At 37.6% G+C, this 22,121-nt stretch overlaps 1 protein-coding gene across 7 annotated transcripts in view; it reads left to right on the top strand.

Annotated features, from left to right (window-relative positions):
- The window catches only part of ESRRG (estrogen related receptor gamma), a 617,448-nt gene extending 595,492 nt beyond the window's left edge, over positions 1-21,956 (top strand). For all 7 annotated transcript variants that reach the window (XM_019516458.1, XM_019516456.1, XM_019516457.1 and 4 more), the window contains 2 exons: positions 6,728-6,997; positions 20,268-21,956. In XM_019516458.1, coding sequence (XP_019372003.1) covers positions 6,728-6,997; positions 20,268-20,512 — 515 coding nt within the window. In that variant the 3' untranslated portion in view covers positions 20,513-21,956. The remainder of the gene's footprint in view (positions 1-6,727; positions 6,998-20,267) is intronic.
- Positions 21,957-22,121: the final 165 nt, after the last annotated feature.

The raw sequence follows: 22,121 nt of genomic DNA, 5'->3' as shown, positions 1-22,121 counted from the left end.
TATATATATATATATATAAAAACTAGCATTTATATTTTACAAGATCTTATCTAGACAAAAGTAGCAGATGAAATGTAGAGTTAAATAAGAACTAGGAAAATAAACAAGGCTGGCCCCAGTGTATCATTGAACTTTGTAAATGCATGGTGTCTTTCTTAGGGGGCCTAAATGACACCCAGCCGGGCCTGTGTATTAAATCTATCTGATGTCCATGTTGCTGTGATACAACTAACAGATGGCAGTCAGAATTCTTAGTGCAGACAGTATAGCTTCTGACCCGCGTGGTGAGATGAATGGTGTTGTCAGAACAGGATCTGAGTGTACAGATGCCAAAACTAGTACTTCCTCCAGAGAGCATCAGTGATCCCCCTCACATGAATGAAAGAGAGGCTCAAAGTTCTCCCCGAGAGCAAAGTATCATTTGGACAAACTGTTTGGTTTTTTTTTTGTCTTTTTGTTCTCTACCAAAGTCATTTGTCCCCAGTGATAAAACCTGCTTCCCTAACGTAAAATTGAACTGTGACACATCAAACTAGGGGGGTCATGAAAGTTGAATGCAGAAGGCAATGCAGCCTTTGGCTGTTTCGTTTGAGCCTGTCTTACTTTATGCTTGTTTACCTGGTCTCTGATTGAAGAGCCCTGACAAAGTTGGTGCCTTTAGTTGTTCTACCTGATATTTGCCATGCAAAAAATCTTCAACTGTTGTTAGACTTCACCTTACTGTGGTACCACCTGCAGGTGCTTGCTCTTAACCTCAAGGATTAGTATGGGAGGCTGCCATGAAACAAACAGATCTGACAGATATTTTCAGCTGGGGAGCACGTACTGGAGGAACACATATTCAACCTTAAAAATCCTTAGAAGCTACTGGAATTGGAACATTTTCTACTAAATTGATAAAATAAATTTGTGGCCTCAGGTAGTGAAAGTACTGTATCTTAATGATCTGCTGAAGAGCTGACCTGTTTATGGGTTTGGGTATTTTTCTGCATATAGGGGGATAAATAGGTGTGTTTTAAAATAAACATTGGCTGGGTTATAAAATAAAATGCATGTTGTAGCCTAAGGTCAGGAACCCAGGACTGAATGTACCTTTAAAGCCTCTGTTTCAAGTGTTAGTTGGTTATGCTATGTTTAAGTTATTGTTTTAGTACTTCTTGCTCTCCTTTGGATTTCCACAAGGAGAACAGACAAATTAAAGCTGAAGTCAATGTGATGCATATTCATGTTTAGAAAATTTCCTGTACCCAGAGCAGAAATGTCATGGTTGGAGCTCTTTGCTATGGTCTACCTCCACAAAAGCCAGTTAAAGCTGTAGAGTGACTCTAGGGAAGAGAAGAAAGGGCATCAATTTTAGAATAGTGAATCTGAAACTACACATAGCCTGATTCCTATCTCAGATCGAGGTGGAGTAACTTCAGATTTACACTTTTGCACCAGAGAGAGACATTTGGATTTCCCAAGTCTGTAGATAAAATACTGTGCTCTGATATACAAAAGGGCAGAAACTCAAGCACTGAACACTTTAGCTTTATTCTTTCAGCCAATGGTGAACATACATTATTTTTGAAACAAGGAAATTGCACTGGAAACATCAGTACATATAAAACATTTAGAAGGAAGTTAGTCTATCAAAATTAAGTGTAAATAATTTAAAAACCCAACTCTGATATTTCAACTGTGTAAATATATTGAATCTGCAACACACTACTGAACATGTCATTTTCAAGCACAGCTTTGATTATAAGAAATGTAAATGAAGATATTTGAAGTATAAAACCAATGAAAGCTTGAGTAACGTTTTGCTCATAGACCCAGCAAACACTGAAACAAATGGTTAAATAAATGGGGCCTGATTATCTCAAAACATCAGCGACTTCCAGATTTGTCAGTTATTTCATAGCCAATATGATAAAAATTCTGATTTAGAAACACATATTAGAGAGGTAATAAAGCTAGTTTAATGTGAAGCACAAGGAAAGTGTGTTAAAGGAGCAGCCAGATTTAGGGCATCAAATATTCAATGCTGACAATAATAGCAGGCATAATTGTAGCCACTCTTTTTGTAAGAGTTTTCATAGCACTATGTATATGCTGCTACAGATCTTGCTTTGTCACTTGACCATCTGCAGCTGCTTCACTCTAGCCCCTAGTGAGTTAGTGTCCATAAAGTCCATCTTAATGAAGTAGAGAAAAGGGTCTTCAGGAATATAAAAGATTTCCCTGTTTAGCATGAAGATGTGTGCAATGTAAAATAGAAAGCAAGTGGTGCATGTGCTGATATTTGAAGAGAGCAACGGTCTAAATAGCCCCATTTACGAGACTGCTAAATGAGTGTGGCTCACCTAACACTACAGACAGCACAGTTTGGCTCTTTGATATATGTTCACGTAATAAAAGCAGTAAGACCTTTGTTACCTGTATTCCTGACTTAGTGTGAGCATTGAGTTTATCGGTATGTGAAAGAAAAAAAAATCAAGCATATGTTAAGTTGCTCAGTCAACCTTCTCTCAGTACACTTTTAGTGATCTCAGTAAGTCCTTACGGGATAATTACAATTTGAGTGTGATGCACTGTTTGTGGAAAAGGCTCAAATGTTTAGTGAGAGCAATGTTATAATTCCCCTTCAAAAAAAGAATAAAAAGAAGAGGGGGGTGCTGAGGGGAGGAACATGGCCAGGAAATCAGCCATTGTTAACTGATATTACAAGACACCCTGTAGATTCACATTCAGCTATATGAAAACAGCGCTGAACAGAATGCCTACTAGGGGTTAAATTCATATGCCTGTGCTGCAGCCTACTTCTGTCAACACTCAGCTCAGGAAATAAACATTTATGCTTTCTGAAATGAAAGTGTATTTTTGAAGACTAGCCGTCAGATATTTTTTGCCCTTCACACTTTCAAATGCTTAGCCTTTTTTGTAAGTTGACTGCAAAGTGCATCAGTTTGCTAGGCAAAAAAAAAATAAAAAAATCTTGACAAGTGCCCATGGCATCATTGTCAAGCACATGAGCGTCTAGAAGAAGATGGCAGGAGGGTTGGCACAAAACATGCTTCCTTCAAGCTTATTACCTCAGGGGTACCTGACTCTTGAGAAGCTTTTCAATCCGTCCAAATGACGTTATTCCAAACTGTCATCTGGTTTATTTGGAGTACACTGTACTGCAGATAAGCATGCTATTTAACTGCAGGTCAAGGTACAGAGTCATTCTGCTAGCAAATGCCTGAGATACATTAAATGGTACCAAGTTGGGGCAGGAGATGAAGAGAAATCAAAGTCATCACCAATGTGCGTGGAATAGTACATGCTAAGCGGGGAGGAAAAAGCACCACAATATGAATGTGCATTTAAATCCATGACCTGTCAAACACCGGGGATTAAGGAGCTGTGCAATGCACTCTATAATACAACAACTTATGTCTGTGTGAAAAGAGCTCACTGTTATGAGCTGGAAGCATTTAATTAGTCCAGATAGCTGGAAATGTATTTAACACATAGTTTGGAGGTCTCTTTTCAAATAAATTTTCATTAGAAAATATTGACTTGTCAGAAAAAAGCAATTGATGCAGCAATTTAATATTAGTTTCTACTTGGAAGAATTATTATTTGGGTTATTAGTTTAGCTTAGTATTTTTAATGAAAGTGCCTCAGGTATTTAATTATTATCATTTTGATTTGATAGTAGTGTCATCACCACACCAATAAAAATAGTTTTAAAAATGAGTTTTAAAATATTTTTTCACTGAAGTTTCTTGTGTATTTCCAAACTGGTCCTTTTGCTTCCTGTTGCCTTGATACCATTAGAGTTGTAATGCAAAGGGAAAGGTCACATGGGTAAAGTTAACAGGATCAGATCAAAAGTTTGAGAAGAAATAAGAGAATAAGGTTCTCAATTTCAAAATATCTCAGTATGTAAATATGTATTCCTACATAGCCCTTACTCTCATTGTATTGTGTTGGGATATAACAAAAGGACAGTTGTGTTATGAAACACACCATTTGCTTTCCAAATTTTCTGACAAAAAGGAAAAAAGGTTAATTACAACATGATGCTTTCCCATGAGGAATGTCCTTAAGAGTTAAAGCGTGCTTTCACTGAGTAGGCTTCACAGAAAAAGTTGCCTCTAATAGAGAAGGAAATGACTACACATGCACCTGCACACACACAAACACACACACAAAACTAAACCACAATGTGCTCCTGTTTTCTAATTATATATATATAGACACACACATATAATATACATTAAATATATATTAATTATGTTATATTTATTTAATATATTACAGTGGTTTTTAAAGTTGTCAGTTTCAACAGTGTCAATGATTTTTAAGCTTCTCCTGTGAAATTTTTGTTAACAACATACAATACAGTAAATCACAAGCAGTGTCCTATTTTTTTTCTGTACAGGGTGGATGTGACTTCCTCTGATTGAAGCACATGATAAATGTGGTCCTGAAACATTCAGTAATTTGTAAAAACTCAGTGCAAAATGAGATAAGTACATACAAGAAGAAAGTTGAGGGGGTTTCAGAAAAATAGAAAGGAGACAAATTACAAGTTCAACTTTTAAACAAAAATCAAAACTGATTTTATTGCTTTTTGCTTAATTAAACTCCTCAGAAGTGTGTGAAACATTGTTATGGCTGAAAAATTGTTAATTTGTAAATCACAGGGACAAAAGGGCTCTACTGCAACTTTAAAGTTTCCATGCACGTAAATGTCAATAGAGTGCCTTCTCCATCATCAGCACTAAATTCACATTGATGCCTCTTTTCTTCTCTGTATTGATCCTTCCATGAGAACGTAGATTTGTATCTGTTAATTAATGCGTCCTGAAACAGCGTTTGTATTAATCAGGCAGATAAGAAAAATTGGATGCCTGCACCCTCATGACAACCGTAAAAGTGCTGGCCCTGATAAAATCATGGATGGACCTCAATAAAAAAGTTCCTCCTTCCACTCAATAAACTAATCATCCTGCTTTTAATTATTCGGCAGAAAGATGTGTGGAGATTGGAGAATGTGTAAATCTATTTACTAACAGCAGTGTCTGGGAGGGAGAATAGGGCTGTCACAGGACAGTGCTGCAGGCTACATTCTCTGTCCATCTGCTGCTGCAGAAAAACTGGTTCTTGAGATGAGGGAAAGGAACAGAAACACAGCAGCTAATTGAACGCATGCATTCCTCCTTATAAACCTTTCAAATGATTATTTCTTTCCCGTTTCCTTCTTATTTATTTAATCATAGACCTGCTTTTGTCCAGTGTCACTTTTTTAGGGGGGGGTTGTTGTGGTGGTGGTTAGCTCAGTTTTGGGTGGTTTTATTTGGAAGGCAGGGAACTACTGTTCTGTCGCAGGGCAGGAGAGGCAGTATGAACAAATGAAAACAAATAAAAGAGAGCATACAACCAGTTTTGTGTTTCAGCCCTGTTGATGCTTACAGCTTTGGATACATTATTTTGAAAGAAAAGTAATATTTCGCTCCCTTAGTACAAGAGAGAGAATCTTGTTTGCAGCGAATGCCTGTATAGATTTGCCCGTGTCTGTTATATCCTTACTCCAGATTTTCAAAACAGGAGCAATGCATTGAGGTATAATTGAATAACAAAAAGACTGTTTTTGCTGCGGGAACCCTGTCAAAGAACATGTGAGCAGCTCCATAAACAACTACATGAAAGCTTCAGACATGTCTTAAGACCCCCTCAAGAAAAGCTTGACTAATCCCCTTTGATGATTTTATTAAGTACTTGTGGTTGATGGTGCCAACTGGCAAACTACTACATTTCACCAACAGGCCAGGAAATCACTTCCTCTCCCATATTGTTCTGTACCTCCTAATGTGATTGGGGATATTAGCAGTTTGATATAATAAATGAAGAGCTACTGTAAACAAGATCCTGAAAAGGTAAGACAGTAAAGATGTTTGCCCCTAGTGATCCTATTAAAAAAGAGAGCAGAAAAAAGGAAAGCAAAACTTAAATTTATTAAGAGGCATTATTAAATTTTCTCTCTCCCTCACAAAAATGATGGTGTGATTACTATTCACTTGGCACTTTAATGTGCCATCCTGTTATTTCAGCAAGCATAGTAGAGGCAGAAGCCATTACAGAAGTAATTAGTGTCTTTTTCTGAAGAGAGTAGGTCTTACTTCTCTTTCTGCTGAGGTTGAAGTTCAAAGAGCACTTTGTTCGTTGTGATAATCACCTTAATTCTATTAAGGTATCCAATCTTCCCTCTTAAAAAAAGTTTTTATCGAAAATATCCTCCTTGGCTTAAAGGGGGCCTCTGACATCATTGCTTCATTCTCTTTACAGCACCGATGAACAGAGCCAAGAGTCTGCTAACAAAAGCCCTTTGGACCAAAGCTTTTTATTATCTTACTTGTTAGTTGACAACAGATCATAGCCACGTAGCATTAGATTTTAGAAGATTTCTACTAAGGAGAGAATGTGCAAGCCATTCTACACTGCAGTTATAACTTCCCAAATTACTGTAACTCCTGCAGAAAATGCCTACAGATTCAGGCTGGCTTTTAACTTTTACCTTGAATAGAAGCCCTTTAATTTTATGCTGACTGATCTTGAAGAGGCAGGGAAATTTGTGGAATGCATTTGTACCAATCAGTAATTTCCCTAAAAACAAAATGACAGAAAATTCTTGTTATGATGCAGAGATTTGATGTATCAACACCTGTTTAATATTTTTCCTTGCACTTTATAGGTTTCTCCACTTTGTCTCTGGCTGACCAGATGAGCCTTCTGCAGAGTGCTTGGATGGAGATTTTGATTCTGGGTGTTGTATACCGATCACTGTCTTTTGAAGATGAGCTTGTCTATGCTGAAGATTATATAATGGATGAAGAGCAGTCCAAATTGGCAGGCCTTCTTGACCTCAACAACGCCATCCTGCAGCTGGTAAAGAAATACAAGAGCATGAAGCTGGAGAAAGAAGAGTTTGTCACCCTCAAAGCTATAGCGCTTGCTAATTCAGGTTGGCAGATTGGCATGACGGTTACTACATTTTTTTCATATCACCTTTTCATTCCAATAATACCTTCTGTATGGTTGATCTCACTATGTTTTAGGAATAATTAATTGTTAATCAGAGCTTAGGTGACCGTGGGTCTTCTGCTAAAAGGCTGCAAAAATTCAATTCAAATTAAGGAAGATTTTTACAGTTTTAAGCAGTAGAACATATTACTAATGCAGTAAAAATAATACACTGGATAATATGGAAGGTATTATACAAGCAAAGATCCTTTCAAATGAATATAGATGTTGTTCTACCAAATCCATTTCATAATCCAGATAAGTCTAATCATTTTACTTAAATTGAATGGATGGAGGCAAGATTATATGGAATATATGCTTTCCTTAAATACAGCTACTAAACATATTGGTAAAGTGAACCCAGGGTACGTGCAAAGGAGGGAAATCCCTGTTTAATCTATAAGGGACTACACTTCACTGTATGGATCCCCTATTTTATACTAAAGTTTCACTAAAATATATTACTTGTGCAGAATGGGTTAAGAATTGCAGAAAGTATTTTTCTCCACATTTGAACTTAAAAGTGCTGAAGCAGTGAACAGTGTCTGATAAGTAAAAATCGTTGGTGCTTTGTTGTTTTTCCTTTTGTGTCTCCTTAATGCTTTATTGTGGTCTTAAGTCCCTTTTAGCATTTGCATAAAGTTCACGATAGATCCCTCTTTAATGACGTGCCGATCATTAGATACCTGTGTGTCAATAACATGCTCTGATGCTATGTACCATTGACAGTCACACCGTGCCCCTCCATCTGCTTTTGTTTTGACCCTATCTTTGAACTTTATCTTGGTTGCTGGCCAGTAGTTTTCCCTTTAATTACAAGAAGGAAACTGTCAATAAAATCTGTTAAATGGGATGCAATGAGTGGCTTGAATGGGCGGACGGCTATTTGTTCAAATTCTGCAGCATTCAAGGTATTGACAGTTTGTTTTCTGGGGCCATATGTGACGATCAATCTCAGGCTGGGCTCAGCCGCGCTGAAAAATGAAAAACCAGATTGCTTTTGCTTACTTGTGGATGACGACTTGTGATTTGGCGCGGTCCTAGTGAGATGAGACCTTCTGCCCAAATTGCCCCCCTGAGAGCCAGGACGCGTGACTGTTTTTAGAAATAATTTTTTAATTGATTTTGTAATTAACAGTTCATCTACAATATTGATGCACAAATCCTCAGATTGATAGGAGGGAAATTGTTTTCAACAATGAAGTTGTACTTTTCTGTTTGTCTTTATGATATGATTTAGCACTTGGCATTTTTAATAGGAAATATAATTCAAAAACATGCAAAACAAAAAGTGCTGTTCATTTCTCTGCAAAATACCCTCCATTCCTGTGATTGCATCTTCTTAATTTAATATAGCCTTTTATTTTTAACCTAGATATAGTAATTCTGATGTACCACTCAGTGACCAAAATCCATCTTTCTTTTTTTTTCTTGGAACCGGATTTATTTTTGAGCATGGAAAGTTCAAAATATTTCTCACTTAGAGGAAAAGCATTTCCTAAGATTATATTCAATGAACAGAATATCAAAATTACCACATTTTAGAAGTCTAAACTGAACAGTTTTGTACTGTTTTGCTTTTTAATTTGCAAATATAAAACTATTTGCACAAGAAACATTTCTGAAGCTTACATAAGAAAGAAAAAAGGAGAGGGGTAAGAAGCTAAGTATCTCTTTTTTTCCAACGGTAGTGAGTAGTAATGGATGACTCTGTAAGGCATTATTTAAAAGAAAGCCTAATAGTATGTTCGACATATAATGAGCCAAAATAATCTGTATCTTAATTGTTTGCAATTCCTATAAACTTAAACGTAAATTATAACTAAGATAATGTCAGTGATAAATATGGTTTAATGTATTAAATTCAAAGTATGTTAAAGTGAAAACTCCTCCTCCCCTTATGTTAATTAAATCATATGTTGATTTTAACCTAAACTAATGGAAAGAGGATATGAGATACAAGACAGCTACCTTACACCAACTTGGCTTTGTTTTAACAGAATGTTTCCATTGCTAGCATTAAAGATTTCAGTTTAAGTTTGCACATACAACTCCGGTTGTTAGATATCTGACTTCTACCAATCATTGTACTCATATATACAAGTGAACTTGCCCCTGCAAAACTATAGCCTCTCTTTTAAATAATCAGAGGCTGCACATTCCACTAAAACACCAGTATGATCTTTTTCAGATAAAAAATAGGAAGGTAATTCAGTGTTACATTAATTTGATTAATGTGAGTGGGGTCTAAAATAGGACTCTGAAAATCATTATTTAGTCATTTGGTTTAAAACATATTTTGTTGTTGTCACATCTTTTCCTTCAAACATTTCTCGCATTGCTTGGGGATTTATTTTCTCAGCTTAAAATTAACAGACTCATTTTATATCTGTAGGGGGGAAAAAGGATCACATGCAGTGAGAAATCTTACAGCTTTTATACACTTTTTGTGTGATCAGTTTTTTCCTCATAAAAGTATCCTATTAACTCTGGTATATACAGTTAACAAGGTGGGGGGCTTCTGACACTGTGTCTGCATTAGTGATTTATGATATAATGTTATATTGTTTTCATTGCTGGTATTCTCCGGCATCAAGAAAGGTACAGTAGATTGCTTTAATCTTGATTGAATTCTGTTTAAATAAATACCATAAAGTTCTTTGTTTTTTCCAACAAAATGAAGTAGCTTGAAATACATATATATTTAAATATTAAGTTCTTCTAGGATATGCTTAAGCAGTGTCTACACTATAATATCTGAATTACCCTTTCCCATCTTCTTTCTAAAAGTAGTGGGAAGGTAGCATACTGAGGTAATGATTAGCAACATTTCACTTTTACATGTTCGCCCCAGTAATTCTGCTTTTTATTTTCTAGTCTTCATACTAAATAACATTTAGTTATGGATGAAATAAGAGTTTACCGAAAGTCTGCAAAGCTTATATATCTACATAATAGCATAAGTGGTTGTGCAGTTTATACTGGCAACCTGTGTACAGGGAAATATATAGAGACATGATTGCAGTAGTTCATTTTTGATCTGCAGTGCTTAGTATGAGATTTATCTAAATTATCAGCTTAGTTTTAAACATCTGGCTTGATTCAATAATAATTAATGCACTCTTTATGCTTGAATACCAGCAAAGTGACTCACTGGTAATGGTTGTCCTGTCAGTATTACTTTTTTTTTGTTTCCTTCCTTTTTTCCTCACAACTTCCCAACCAGACATAAAAGCAGACAAGCAATTATGCACTGCCCAAATGAAAAAATATGGTACCAATGAGCACTTTGTTTATTTGCACAGAAAAACAACTTTGAGCATTTTCCAAAGCATGCATGCACCAATTACTTCCTCAGGCATAGATGAAATGTCTACAGAAAGTATGTGTGTGTGTGCACATATGTAGAAGGTGACCTGCTCATCTCTCTGTGTTATTACAAAGTGCTGTCCTATATTGATTAGGTAATACTAAGCAGAGAGATGCAGGTGAGCAGTCTTTTTTGGAACTGCTTATTCAGTAAAGACGAGATTATTCCTGTAGCACAGAGTTTTCTAAAGAACTCAGCATCCACGAATGGTGCCAGATTTTTCCAGATAGTTCAGCTTCTATTTAGGCACCAGAGCAAATGGCCAGGTTTTCCAAAGAGCTCAGAAAGCTTGAAAATCTGGGCCCTTTTTAGGTGCATAAATGAAGCTTGAAGTCACAAAAAATCTGGCCCTGTTGTGGGTGATGAAAACTGACCACTCTTGGCCCAAGTTTAGTTAAAAATTTGACCCTAAGCCACAGCCCTAGGCCAGAGCTTCACCGCCTTAAGCAACAGAAAGACTTTCTCTGCTCTGCATTGTGGACACTTATCTGCATAATATACCCAAGGAGACAGAATCAGGAATTCTCTTATCTATCAGAGTGCACTGAAATACAGGACAGACATCAATTAAGTAAACCTCCCACTTAGGCCATTGGCAAATTTGGCCCATACTGGCAATATAAGTTGCTTTTCCTTCCCCACAATTTTGTACTCAGAACAATGAGATATTGCTGCTGCGAAATAGTGCTTTCATGTAAATGTTTTTGGCAGAACCACACAAACTGCCTCTTCCATGGGATCTATATTTTCTTTCTTGCCAATACAGACTCTGGTATATAGTATATTGTAATAGAGTGTATCTAGTTTGTAGGGATGCCATCTTTGGTGGGTAATTTAATGCATGGTATTATTTCTAGATCATGTTAGTGTTAGAATTCATACATATGCATCTGCAATGGTATCATCAATATGTACAAATATATCTTGTGGCTAATATAAGCAGCAAAAGGAATTAGCTTCTTTCCTTGTATGCTGTAGAATGTCTGACATATGTCCAAAACACAAATATAGGAAAGATTGTCATATGTTTCTGTCCCAGGCCGTTTTTTTTTTTATCATCATATAGATGACATCCAGATTTTTTTAGACATGTTCCTTTTTACCCTACCTGCTAGTATTTTATTAAGTAGATTTTTCTCTGGAACCCACATTATCACCTAAGCACCTAAAACAAGTGTTTTCTTACTTGTGAATTTAGGCAGATATTATTCCCATTGTATACACTATGAACAGGAGGTAACAAGAGATGAAGTGCCCAGAGCAACTGTATGCCAGAACTGGTAATAGTATCAAGTTCCTTAGTGCCACTGCCTTAGCTAGACCCTATCAGCCATGCCTGTTGGCCACAAAGTAAACCCAGATCAACCAATTAAAAGCAGTTACATTAACCATGGTGGCACCAAAACAACTGTGAATACACTTGGTTATTCAGTCTATTTTTACTGCAGAATACAAGTAGCTCTTTCTCACTGTTACAGTGATACTTGGTTCGTTCATGGGAGGAATAGGACTCTTAATGTTATCCAACCAACTTTGTCTTTCCTTTGATATCTTGTCCTGTTATTCTGTCTTGCAACCTCCTTTTCTTCTGGGCCTTGCTATTTCCTCTTGGTATGTGTTCAAAGTATTTTGCATTATCCAATTCATTCTGCATTGCTGAATTGTCAACAGATTCATTATCCTTCCCATCCCTTCTAGTGGAATTTTAGCAGATTTAGGGACAAGAAAAGACAATTTGCCCATTTTTAATGTATCGTAATCTTAAACATACTGTTTTTTATTACACTGTCAATCCTGCCCACCTCCTGGAATAAACTGAGGTGTTTCTTGGACTTGTTTTTATTCATTGATTGTTACAATAAAATCATTCTCCCCACTGCTCATCAATGGTGTGAGGTTCAGCTTTCATGTTTTTTCCTAAAAGTAAACCAGGTCATTGTATACTGGAATAGCCTCCATGTTCACTGAAATTCTATTTTCTTTCTGTTTATTCTGTATGCTGTAACTACCTTTTTCTGGGTGCTACTGTTCAAAGTCTCTAGGTATCTCTTCATTTGTTCCTTTCTAAATTCCAATATATATTCTGATTGAAATAGTCTCCCTACTTCTAGTGTACTGAAAGTATACCTAGCTTCAGACTACTTCTGCCATATACTTTTAACTGTAGAAAATATTCTACTTGTGTACATTCTTATGTCCAGCATTAGGACTCTGATTCCGGAAAAGATCTGTTTTAGGAAGATTGTTTACACATGGCCTCAAAATTAGGCATCTGCTTAATTCCTAATTAGGAGTGAAATGAAATGTGTTTAGGTGCATTCCTGGAGCAGGGTATTCGTGATTTAGGGTATGTACATGCATTACATTTAGATTTACCTAACAAGGGTTAGGTCAATCTAAATGCCCAGTTGTGCAGGCCTTCAGAAGGTGTGCTAACTTAGATTGAGAAAGGTTTAGCCTAATCTAAAAAAGGATTAATTCAGTCTTCTGAATCCCTATACAGATTTGCAGCACAGCCTTAGATCTGTGAAAACCAAGACACTTGCCCCAGACCTAGGGCTGTGCTAATCTCACCCCCCCAACCCTGACTGGGCTATCTTTAGCTCTGCCTTGACCAGACAACACCCCCAGCAGGACCTACCAACCCTGCCAGCCCTGCCAAACCTGCCAATTCCCCTCCCATGCAGCCTTTCCCCTATCCCATTCCCCCCGCTCATGTTACTGACATTGGGCTCCCCACACAGCTCCCAGCTTAACACTTGTTCACACCCTTAGATTCTTGACTTGGCTAGGGATCCAATATCTAATAAGGAAACCAGGAATCAAATCTGAGTCTGATCAAGTATTTCCATGTACTGTTTCCATCTTAGAAACTTTTTGTTTTAATATTGTGGAGTTGTACAACTCATGCATAGCTGGAGTGAAACAGTATGGAGAGCCGCTTTGCAAAATTGCAAGTCTCTACATGCAAATCTGCCGTGCATTTCAGCCAAGATGAACAGCAGTTCTTCAGTTTCAAAATAGAACATCCCTGAGTACTACCACTGCAAATGGTGGTAATTCATGGGGTGTTTTTCCTTCATTAATGTCAACTAGAGAATAAAAGCAGATGACCAAATTCATCTTGAAGAAAAAATCCAGGTTTGGATCCTGCTGTCCAGAACTTATTTAAAACCATTATAATTACTGATTTTCTTGTTCTTGATCTTATCTAGTTTGTTCAGGATCTCACAAGTGCTCAACTTGATTGGATCCATTTTTGACTTGTGAACCTTTTCATACTCAAGGTACCCCTCATTACACATAAGGCAACCCTCTGACAATGCTGGCTCATAGTTTTCACTTGGGTTTTGACTACAAAAAAATACTAGAGCAGTTTTTCTGTTGCAAAGAACTCAGAGAGACCGCAAGTCAGAGACCACAAATAAGTTTTTGACACTGTGAAGTTCTAGTTGAAATCTCTGGGTTTCTCTTCTGAATCATGAGCAGGTGTTTCCACACCTAACAGTGTTAATATTGCATGGTACCCCACAGCACCCATAAAAGGATCTCATAGAACCCTATTGAAAATCACTCCTTAGCCATACAGAACCACCATTTTCTTGGTGGTGACTTTCTCATGCTACTTACAAGTGGTTACCTTTAAACCACCTCCTATTAACATCTGCCTGTTTCTGTTCACTGCTGCCTACCCTCTGCTACTGGAGTCATTCTAATTTTTGTTTTTTGCTCTCTGTATTCTGCTATGGAGCAGTTCTTCATTTGAGACCTGCAGATTTCATTTCTTCCACGTTATGTTCCTAGTGATATTAAATACATAAATGATATAGAATACACCCTTCTTAACTTCCTACAAGGCACCAGTAGAAGGAACCCCCTTCCTTTTCTTTCAGGTATATTCCAATTGTTTCCTGTTTTTCACCCTTTGTGAAATATCCCATATTATTCCTGGGTGGTTAGGTGTTTGTTTTCTGTGGTTAAAATGAAGCAGGATTCTAACTGAAGCAGACGTAATCTGAGTTTCTGTCTAAACTTTGTGGTGTTCTCCTCAAAGCAAAAGCCTAGTTTCCTCTCATTTCTGCACAAAGATATAATCATCCAGGTTTCCCTGCAGCTGATTAAAAGAGTTTGAATTCTCTTTTCCCATGATGCAATAGGGAAACAAAGTATGTGCGTGGATAAAACGATCCTCAGGGCAGAGCTCAATGAGCCAATGCCCTAATTTTGTTGATTTTACGCTCTCCCATTTGCAACACCAATCAACTACATCTTTCCCCAGTCCAAGCCTGAAACCCCTGCTCTCAGCAGCATGTAGTGTTTGGTATATCAGTGAGTTCCTGTGCTTGGCTCTTGAAATCTTCAATTTCACCAAGCTGGGCTGCTTTTTTTCAGGACATTTAAGATCAAATCTTGCTTACTTCCGAATGAGAGTGTTTCTTCCTGTCCCTATTTCATTTCATTGTTAAACTAGACACTGATTTGAAAGCATCCCACATCTGGGTGTAGATTTCTTCTGGACAATACCTTTTAGAATGGTAACTGTAAATTATACTGGCTGTCTATGAGGGAAATAATTGTTTAAAATCTCACTTGCAGAGTAACTTTCCTGGAATAGGCAGAGCATTTTAAACAGTTTTGTTTAAAATGTGATTGCATTTTATATGATAATTATTTTTTTTCTCTGGAAAGATGGTTTTATGTTAAATTTTATGAATGCTTGTTGACTTCCCCATCATTTCCTAGTGTGGGCATGGTATATGAAAACTAAATTCATCTGCTTCTGGGTTTATCTATCATCTCTGAAGCTGCCAGTTTATAGTTGTTTGAAGCTTCTTTTAAGTTTTTATTTTGGCTAGTTCAGCACTTCGGACTTTCTTCCTTATTTAAAAAAAAAAACCAAATACCAGTACGATTAAGATTTATTTAATATCAGGACTGGGTTGGCACTCCAAACTGCAAGGTTAGAAGTTGAAGAAGGATCTTAGTAGAGATTACTGTTTTTCTGAGCAGTCTGCCAGCTGAATCGTGGTCTAATTAAATAGCACAGATTTAGTGAGTTTGCATTTAAGCATTAGCAGACCCTAGAATGAGTAAAGCTGAAATGAGTTTGAATCTTTTCTGTAAATAGGAAGTTAATTTATCATAGTAATTTGATTAAATGATTTTAAAAAATTCAAGCTAAATCACAGTCTTTAAAGAATAGTTTGAAGTTTTAATCACTGTTTGTGAGCCTATCTCTCTGCTATTCGTTCTCACGTCATTTACTTAACATACTACAATATATCTCCAAAGGGCACAGGTTCCCAAACTGATGTCCATGAATCAAGCCAGCCTATAGAGTACATGCATGTGGCCTGTGGAGAGCTGGCTGGTCATTTTGTTTCCAGCTTTGAACAGAATTAAAAACAGCAAAAATACTTTAAACACTTAATTGCTATTACTGTTTCATGTAAGCAAATTCTGTCATTACCACAGGGATGTTAGATGTTCCCTGATGGAAGGGAAAGGCAGCCACAAGAGAATATTTTTCTTTTGTGAATCCAGGATTCAAGAGCTATGCCACATCATAGATTCTTCTTTACTTTTCATCTCTGTATGTATATGTGTTAGTCAAAGTTAAATGGCTGAATTCTCATCTGAACTTTTACATGTCTATAGAGTTGATTTTAGTGAAAACCAGCACAACACACTGAGCACGTCTGCACAAGAAGTTTACTGTGGAGCTGCCCTATTAACTCTGCAGTAAAGTCTCCACATTGACACACGTGGCCCTATTAGGTCACAGTAAACTAATAAACAGCACCATAGATTAGTACTTGTAAATAGAAGTAGTATCCTGTGGTGGCATTATTTACTGTGCAGCAGCGCACTTGTAGGCACTGACGGGGCTGGCTGGGGCATGAGGGTGCTTCAGTGCAAAGGCTGCCTGCTGGCTACCCCCACACTGAAGCATCCTCGTGCCCTAGCCAACCCCTCTGCAGCATGCTGAGCCAGGGCAGAGCAGCCCTGGGTTGGCAGGCTGACTCCATGGGCCCCTTGCCAGCCAGAGCTGTTCTGACCTGACTCAGTGTGCTGCAGTCCAGAGTGCATGTGTGAACACGGTGCCCGGGAGCAATACACTCCACTGCAATATGCACTGGAGTTTATTGTTTAGCATTAATTGTACGTGTAGATGCACCCAGTGAAATTTTGATCTTTGAACTTTCAAATTTCTTAGCAACTACCTGGAACAAACATCTGCTCACTTTATCTAGACAATTTTGTAGAGGGTGCAAACTGACAAACCTTCATGGTCAGAATATGTTGCTGCCTTTCTGCAGCTGAAAATTTCTGCAGGAAGCCATTTCTCTTGCATACAGCAGCTCTGATCTGTCACAAGAACCATTATCCACAGCTCATACATCATCCTCCAAATATGGCCACAGAATGCAGTGGAAGTGTTTGGAAAGAAATGACTCCAACTAGAGTCCAGTGGGTGGGCAGGAGGAGTGAGTGTGTATATGGATGCTGAATTTAGTAGATTTACTCTCTGATTACATAGACATAATTAACATCAAAATATGCATGCCCATAAGGGCTTTTATTAACCCCTAATTTGTAGTACACACACAAAAAAATCAGGGACTCACCTTTGATTGTCAAAGGTAAATTTCATTAGTTCTACAAAATGCAAAAGCTGATCTCTTTATTAAAAAAAAAAAAATTAGAAGTGGAGAATGGGAAAACCTTGGCCAGTGCCGACATTCCCTTGCATTTCCTTCCCCCCACCCCTAGTTTTGTTACCCCACATTTTTTGTTTTTCCCAGTTTAATGTTTATAGACTTGATCACCCAGATGCACAGTAACTGAAGCTTGCAGTTTCTGCAGTACATATCTGACTGCATGCTTCTTAGGACAATCTATTCACTAAGATCCAGAATTATTAAACATGCAAAATCCCCATAGGACTCCATTATGTGTAATTAACAGATAAACTGTCATCAGAATCAATAAAACGTGCTAAATGATCCAAACTTGTATATAATTAAGTGTCTATTTTAGAGCAGAAGCTGTAACTTTTTTTTCCATTTGCACATTTCTTTTGAGAATAAACATGGGCCATCCTTTTTAACCTCTTATTTCCCAGTTTGGCTTGTGTTTTTTGAACAATGCCTTTTAAGTCAAAAGGGTATTTAAAACCTACACAGATTGACTGATAAAATTGACTGATAAAACCTACCCAGATTGACTGTTACAAAATTACTAGTCACATTACAGCCATCCAAACTATTTGTTTGCGTAGGGATAGTGAAACCTAGGTCCCAAAACCAAATTTGCTGTAGGTCTATCTTTCTTAGGCTACAACAGATATAAGGTGCTGTGTAAAATTAGCTTTCGGGTGCCTGAATCTGCTTAAGAAAGCAAAACAATAACAAAAGAAGCTTTACTTAATCTTTTCTCCATCTGAAAATGGAGTCTTTGCTAAATAGTCAAAAATTGAAGTCAGAGCAGCAAGAATTTCGGAGTAGGATTAGAAGTAGGTGGAATTACTGCAGGCCAGCTCTAGTCCTGGTTACAGCCTCATCACTGCTGTAACGCACAAATTCACATTCCCTTGGGGCTATATGCCCTTACAGAAGGGTTACACATGGCCCATCCTCTCATTGACTGCCACGGTCCAAATCAGCTAACCCCCATAGTAAACACTATATTTGGCTGTTTGGCTTTATCAAGTTCTTTAAGACCTTATTCCTCTCTGTTTTGATAGCTAGGGGAGCATTTGGTTTGTGGTGCCACATTTTGCTTATAGCTGCCTTTCCTTCCTTGTTACTCGCTGCTCTTGTGACCACTGTCAGGGAGATCCACTTGGTCTCCCCCAAGGGCAAACCTGAGCTTAAATAGTGACGCCTACGATAGCATTGCTCATTACAAGCCCTGGCAACGTTACTCATTCTATTTCACAGAATTAGGGGATGTCGAGGACCCACTTCTGTCTGGTTATGGTAGAGTTGATACCTTCTCCAGACTAAAAAGCATTCCTTCCTCTGTCCCCCAGCAAAGGGCAACTGTGTTCTGTTTGCTAGTGATCTAAACTACACTGTTTACAGAAAACTACATAATGTAATGGCTATTAGGGTCCCTTATGACAAGGAAATACTAATAAATTTGCATGCCTTTTAGAAGATAAAAAGGATAGCCTTAAGAGCCTGCACAGGCTGAAGGGAAAGGAAGAAGATGGCAGCTGCACAAATAAAAGGCTAAATAAAGCAAATGTGCTTTATAAAAAAAAAAAATGTCAGAAACTATGCCCGTGCATTTAGGAAAAAGTCATGTTAGGATTCTAGGGCAGAATAAGCAACTAGAAGTGATGTCCCCAATAACTATTGCTGCCCTTAGATTAATACATTATGTCCAGGTACAGATATTACACTTTTACCAGTATAAGTGATCGGAAACCAATCTGTCTCCATAACAGAACACAAGTTCAGCATACGCAGACTGGTTTAAAAATGGTGGAACATGGTCTAAGTTTTGCACCCCCCGCTCCCCAGCAAAAGGCAAATGTGTGTTCTATTTGCTACTGATCTAAACTCTGCTGTTTGCAGAAAGCTACATAACAGGTCGATTCTGCATCAGGCTTTTTGAATGTCTGTACCTAGCCATTGTTCTCCAACCTTTTCAAAGTGTGGACTACATCTCTCATGGATGAACTCTTTGCCAGGCTCTCATCACTCTCTCTTCTGTTGCTTAGATAGTGGCTAGTTAAAGGGAAAATCGTAGGGCTGTAGGATTAACCCATTTTGTTCAATAGGGTCATCGTTTTGATCTTTCTATTTCGTAACTGTTTTGGTTAAAGCTTTAAATATATTTGGACCAAGCCTCCCATTATCATCTGCAGCTTCTAGTGCTGGAACCTTTTCCATAGGGCAAGGATTTCTGTGGGTGATATCTTTTACTGGTCAAGTGCATGGTTGGGAAAAAGAGAAGCTTTCAAGGCATTCTTCAGTTTGGTTCCTCCTGTGCATTATTGCTAGGGCTCCTACTCATATCTGAGATCACAAGAGTTTTCTTTCCATAGAAACACTTCACAAAAAAATATACAGAACCAAGTAAGATGTGGAGAGGTGTTGGGTTTATTTAATTTCGATTAGGTTGGCAAAAAAGAACCTCAAACTATCCTTGGTAGGCTACATCTTGCAAAAACTATCTGTTTAGCATTGCAGACGTATTTCTAAGGACCCTCTTGATGTTCTTTGCTAATGGTGGTTGATAGCTGTGTAAGGAAGGTTGGTTGGGAAACAAATATCTTTAATTGCCCTGTGAGGGTGGAAAGAGACTCATACCTATTCATCCCCTGTTTCAGCCCGAAGTCCATCTGGTCTTCTCACTTTGTAAACTCTGGATGCTGCCTTGGGTTGGTACCAGGTGCACCAGAGAGGTAGGAATTGTTCTTGCAGCAGCAGCTGCAGTGGGTTGTGACTCAGGTGGCCTTTGCCCTCTCAGCGCTATTTGTTCTGCATAGCTAGGAAGGCACTGTAAGAAAGTATTTAGTTGCATGGAGGATGGATTTGTTTTGGTCAGTTTGTAGATGAATTTAACACTTTTACAAGATGCCACGACATGTTTGCTACTACAAGGAAGATCCTGAAGGCCAGTATAGAAATAAATGGATAATTCTCTTTTTTTTGTTTTTTTTTAAAACAATATGAAAAACACTGTGTAAATCCATAAGGCAAATTCTATAAACAAATATGGTGCCATTACATATTACAGTGTGAGATACCACCTGAAACAGTTACAGTGTAATGCTGGCAGTCTGGCACTCCATGCTGAAAACTGATGTTATTCCTTTGTTTTGCAGACTCAATGCACATAGAGGATGTTGAAGCAGTTCAGAAACTTCAAGATGTCTTACATGAGGCTCTGCAGGATTACGAGGCTGGTCAACATATGGAAGACCCACGTCGAGCTGGCAAAATGCTGATGACTCTCCCGCTTCTGAGGCAAACCTCCACTAAGGCGGTGCAGCATTTCTACAACATCAAACTGGAAGGCAAAGTTCCCATGCACAAACTTTTTTTGGAAATGCTGGAGGCCAAGGTTTGACTAAAGCATCATGGGCCTTCCCATCATGCACGTTGAAAAAAAAAAGGGAAAATAAACAGGATAATAATGGCAAAGAAACTTAGTGTTTAATTAAGAAAAAAAAATGACTGCACTGATATTAGCAGCAAGACTGTGAAGCAGCTTTCAGCTCTTTCTTCTGTGTCTATCTGATGCAGTTTTCCTTTTTCTTTTCTCTCTTTCCCTTTTCTGTTCTTTTAGTTTTTTTCTTTTTCTTTTCTTTTTTTTTCCTTTGCTGCTGAACTTTTTAAAAGAGGTCTCTAATTGAAGAGAGATGGAAGCCAGGCCTGCCAAAGGATGGAAATCCATAATATGGATGCCAGTGAACTTATTATGAACCATAATGTCCCCAATGACAAAGGAATCAAAGAGAGAACCATCGTACCTAGCAGTACAGTACAACACGATGAACTGACTGAATGCAGTATTAGATTTCATAGGAGCAGTCTCTAATTAGACGACTAAGCGACGATGCATCGGCTGCTTCTTATCATTGCATTTTCCATCTAGATCAGTTACAGCCATTTGATTCCTTAATTGTTTTTTCAAGTCTTCCAGATATTTCTTAGGTTAGCTACGATGTAACTTTTTCAGGGAATAGTTTAAGCTTTATTCATTCATGCAATACTAAAGAGAAAAAAATACTGCATTATTGTGCTGGCTTGAACAATGATGAACAATAATGAAGGACAAATGAATCCTGAAGGAAGATTTTTTTAACTGTTTTGTTTCTTCTTACTAATGGAGATTTTTTTGTACCAGCTTTACCACTTTTCAGCCATTTATTAATGTGGGAATTTATCTTACTAAAGCAATAGTTGAAGGGAAGGTGCATATTATCACGGATGCAATTTATGTTGTGTGCCAGTCTGGTCCAAAACATCCAGTTTCTTAACATGAGCTCCAGTTTATAACTAAATGTTCACTGACTGAAAGGATTAGATTACACCTACAGTATATCTGAGTAGTCTAATATATACATACTCCATATTGAATACAAATCTGTAAAGATGTTAGGAAAATGCGACCGTATATAAGTACAATCGCTACATGATCTCTAACTGCTTCAGTTGTAAACAAATGAGATACTGCCTGTTATTTGCAAAATTACAAAGTTCTTACATGAAGACCTGTGAACCAATAATAACTTAGAGGCAATAAGGCAAATGCCAGGGTTTGCAAAATTAAGAAATCAGAATAGTAGACTTCTGACCAAAATCAAGAATTTAACACTTCTACACTATATCTATTAATTTAAACTTTATTTTGTAAATTGCAATCTTTAACAAGTAGCTAAACCAGTATATGTGCTTTTCAACCAGTATTGTCACAGCATGGAAGTCAGACAGTTTCAAGACTGTTAAGAGGTGTAATCTAATGTATAAACTAATTAGATGCCCCCAGAAAACTACAGTCGCTAAATAAAGTTTAAATTAATAGATATAGTGTAGAAGTGTTAAATTCTTGATTTTGGTCAGAAGTCTACTATTCTGATTTCTTAATTTTGCAAACCCTGGCATTTGCCTTATTGCCTCTAAGTTATTATTGGTTCACAGGTCTTCATGTAAGAACTTTGTAATTTTGCAAATAA

Source organism: Gavialis gangeticus, unplaced genomic scaffold (genome assembly GCF_001723915.1).
Source record: "Gavialis gangeticus isolate Ggan-Ray unplaced genomic scaffold, GavGan_comp1, whole genome shotgun sequence".
Classification (NCBI taxonomy): Eukaryota; Metazoa; Chordata; order Crocodylia; family Gavialidae; genus Gavialis; species Gavialis gangeticus.
Note: the sequence above shows the minus strand (reverse complement) of the source record. Positions and strands in the feature narration are given on the sequence as shown.